We start from the raw sequence: 2,972 nt of genomic DNA, 5'->3' as shown, positions 1-2,972 counted from the left end.
CTGGAACATTTAAGCACCCAAAAGATAACTGACAGTGGTCGCGACCCTTCAGGAAAACATAAATAAAAGCCTGTCTCATGTGGTGGAGTGCAGTGAGTTCATGTAAATCGAGTCCCTTTATCAGCCAATCAGAGCGCAGGTCACATGCAAAATAAAAAGCCGACGACGAGTCCTGAAATCTGATTGGACGGTTCAACATCCTGACGTAGCCGCAACCCGACGAGGCCCCACCCTAACTGCAATACAGCACTAAATAATAGGGAAGCAGTCAAAACACAGAAGAACCCCCAAAGAACTGCTTCTAATAATAAAGCTATACAATGTAAGCTGTCAAATATGATACGCCTATATAACCAATGGAAAGGGAGAGAAAAAAAACAGATGCCTGTCACTTAAAGCCGATCTCAAATCAGAACACGTGTGAGAATTAAACACATGCCATACACATGCTCCAGAAACAAAATCAAAACACTTACCAAATCTTCATAAGATTGCGGGTGTTCATTTCCTTCCCAATCCAACCGACGTGGAAGGAGCTATCAAAAAATAAATAAATAAGCCGGGTTAATACGGTCGAAAGGAAATCGACGTAAGCCAAGTTATCTTAATAAAAACAATAGCGGAAAAGGCAAACAAGTTCAAGGCAAGCGATAATGAAAAGTAGCACACTGCCAAATCCATGGTTCAATCCAAGAGGGAAGCATACACACCACGGACGGACATAAAGAATGAAGTAACCGAGCAACACACCTGATTTTCCTCCAGCTCACACACGAGAGCCTGCAACAGATGAGAATGAGCTCTGTTCAGTGCTCTCATCCAGATGAGCATCGTTTTAAACACAACACTCGTATTAAAGTCTCGAGGACTGAAGTCAACTCACCTCAGCCGCTTTCCGACACGGCCCCGTGCTCAAATAGCGCGATATCAAGTAACATAACTCTGCGAAAGGACACCGCGAGACCGTTTAGTATTTGCTTTAAGATGAAGAAACTAGAAAAGTACCTCTTGATAATATTCCTAAATGTTATTTTTTGAGCCTTACCCGATTCAAGGGGTGAAATACTCCCATTTCTGGCTGTAGTATCGGCCATAGCTCAAAGAATACGGTGTTTGGAGACGAACTTTCTGTGTAGTTGGTAAATTATTTAATGTCGATTGTACGCTTCGTACCCCTCCACGATTGCTCCCGCTTTCTGTTCGGCCAGTTTTCGGTCGCCATTGAAAGTATGAGGCCTGAGCTCATAGCTACTTCCGCCAGAACGCCGGAAACGGGGGGAGGGGGATGGTAGAAATCCTCGTCTCCTTCAGCAAAACAGAAGCCACGCGGAGATGTAAAAGTCTGAAAATTCAGTGTCCAAGTCGTCGATGTAAATCGAAACGTTTCTTGCTGTTTCGTCCCAAGCGAAACAATCTTCAAATAACAATGAAAACCCGCGCTCCTGTTCGAACGGCTGGTTCATGACGTCACATCGCATGGCGACAGCAGAACCGTTCTTCTTTTGTCTATAAAACAGTCTGAGAACGTGACGGTTTGAATATTTAAATATACGCACACAACTAATATTAGCCACCAGCGCTACTTATTATCACATGCATGTGGGATTACGTTATGTATATTATGCATAAATTGCTAAATTTACACAAATATGTCCACTGACAGAGAAAGCGCACATGCTGTGGGAACAAAATCTGTAAATTTACTTGTAAATGAAGTTTTTATCTCCTTTTCTCCCCTTTAAATACTAAAGCAGTTACATTGGCCCCAAAAAGTATCCAGACACTTATGTATAACTTTGCATTTAAATAATAATAATAAGTGCTTTTAAAGAGTTAGCACCAGCAAGCATACATTTCTTGCAAAAACATGTTACAAAATAAGGTTGGTAGGTTCCAAATTATAAAACATGTACAGATCATACTATTTATAACTATATTATCACACAGCTTTTTATATAAACTTGGGTATCAAAGTATGTACAACTGTATCTGCATACAGTATATTTATGTAAAACAAAATACGTTATATAGAAAATCTCAACTGCAATAAAATGCTTCCAAAAATGTAGACCCTAAAACCACATTAAAATGCATGAATGTTTAATCCAAAGAAATAAAAAACATTAGAGAAACTTTGATACAGTTCACAAACAATACAAATTGATTCCACATCGTTTTGATGTGTTTAAAATATAAATTGTCATAAAAAATAAGTTTTACTATAACTTTTTATCACTTCCCACACATCCTTGCTCAATGAAAGTATTAATTTCTTTAAAAATAATTATTATTTACACCAGTCCTTCGAACAGTGTATATACAACATTGATAAATCAGCATATTAGAATTTCTGAAGGATCATGTGACACTGAAGTCTGGAGAAATAACTGCTGAAAATTCAGCTGTGCATCAGATACATTACATTATATTTTAAAGTACATTAATATAGAAAACCATTATTTTATTTCACAATATTACCGCTTTCTGAATTTTTGATCAAATAAATGCAGCCTTGCTTCTTTAAAAAACATCAAATCTTACTGTTCCCAAAATTTTTTGAACAGCAGTATATAAATAAATTAAAATAAATACATTTAGCAGACGCTTTTATCCAAAGCGACTTACAGTGCATTCAGGCTATACATTTTTTATCAGTATGTTATATATTATAGATTATCATATATTATATGTATACTTTCTAACCAATGTTACACCAAGACTGAATATGAATATGGGAAGATAATAAAATATCAGTATTGAAATTGTCAAGCACATTGATTTTATTTAATGTATTTCACATATTGACATGTCAATGAAGCATTAATTTTCCAGCTATCGCTTCAATTATGGAATTTTATCGGTTTTATATCTCATCTAGTGCTCTTTTTAATCAGAAAGGACAACAGAAGGGCAAAATATCAAGTGAAATTACAACCAATTTATTTGTATGCCATACCAATCATTACAGATAC

General features: G+C 36.5%; 1 protein-coding gene across 1 annotated transcript in view; it reads right to left on the bottom strand.

Moving 5' to 3' along the window:
• The window catches only part of LOC107747676 (bromodomain and WD repeat-containing protein 3-like), a 32,049-nt gene extending 30,772 nt beyond the window's left edge, over window positions 1-1,277 (bottom strand). Inside the window, exons 1-4 of the mRNA XM_016562270.1 lie at window positions 1,046-1,277; window positions 884-942; window positions 751-780; window positions 477-536 (exon numbers count right to left, since the gene is read on the bottom strand). Of these exons, the coding sequence (XP_016417756.1) occupies window positions 477-536; window positions 751-780; window positions 884-942; window positions 1,046-1,094 (198 nt within the window). The 5' untranslated portion in view covers window positions 1,095-1,277. The remainder of the gene's footprint in view (window positions 1-476; window positions 537-750; window positions 781-883; window positions 943-1,045) is intronic.
• Between the last annotated feature and the right edge of the window lie 1,695 nt (window positions 1,278-2,972).

Source organism: Sinocyclocheilus rhinocerous, unplaced genomic scaffold (genome assembly GCF_001515625.1).
Source record: "Sinocyclocheilus rhinocerous isolate Xijiao unplaced genomic scaffold, SAMN03320098_v1.1 scaffold2274, whole genome shotgun sequence".
Lineage (NCBI taxonomy): Eukaryota > Metazoa > Chordata > Actinopteri > Cypriniformes > Cyprinidae > Sinocyclocheilus > Sinocyclocheilus rhinocerous.
Note: the sequence above shows the minus strand (reverse complement) of the source record. Positions and strands in the feature narration are given on the sequence as shown.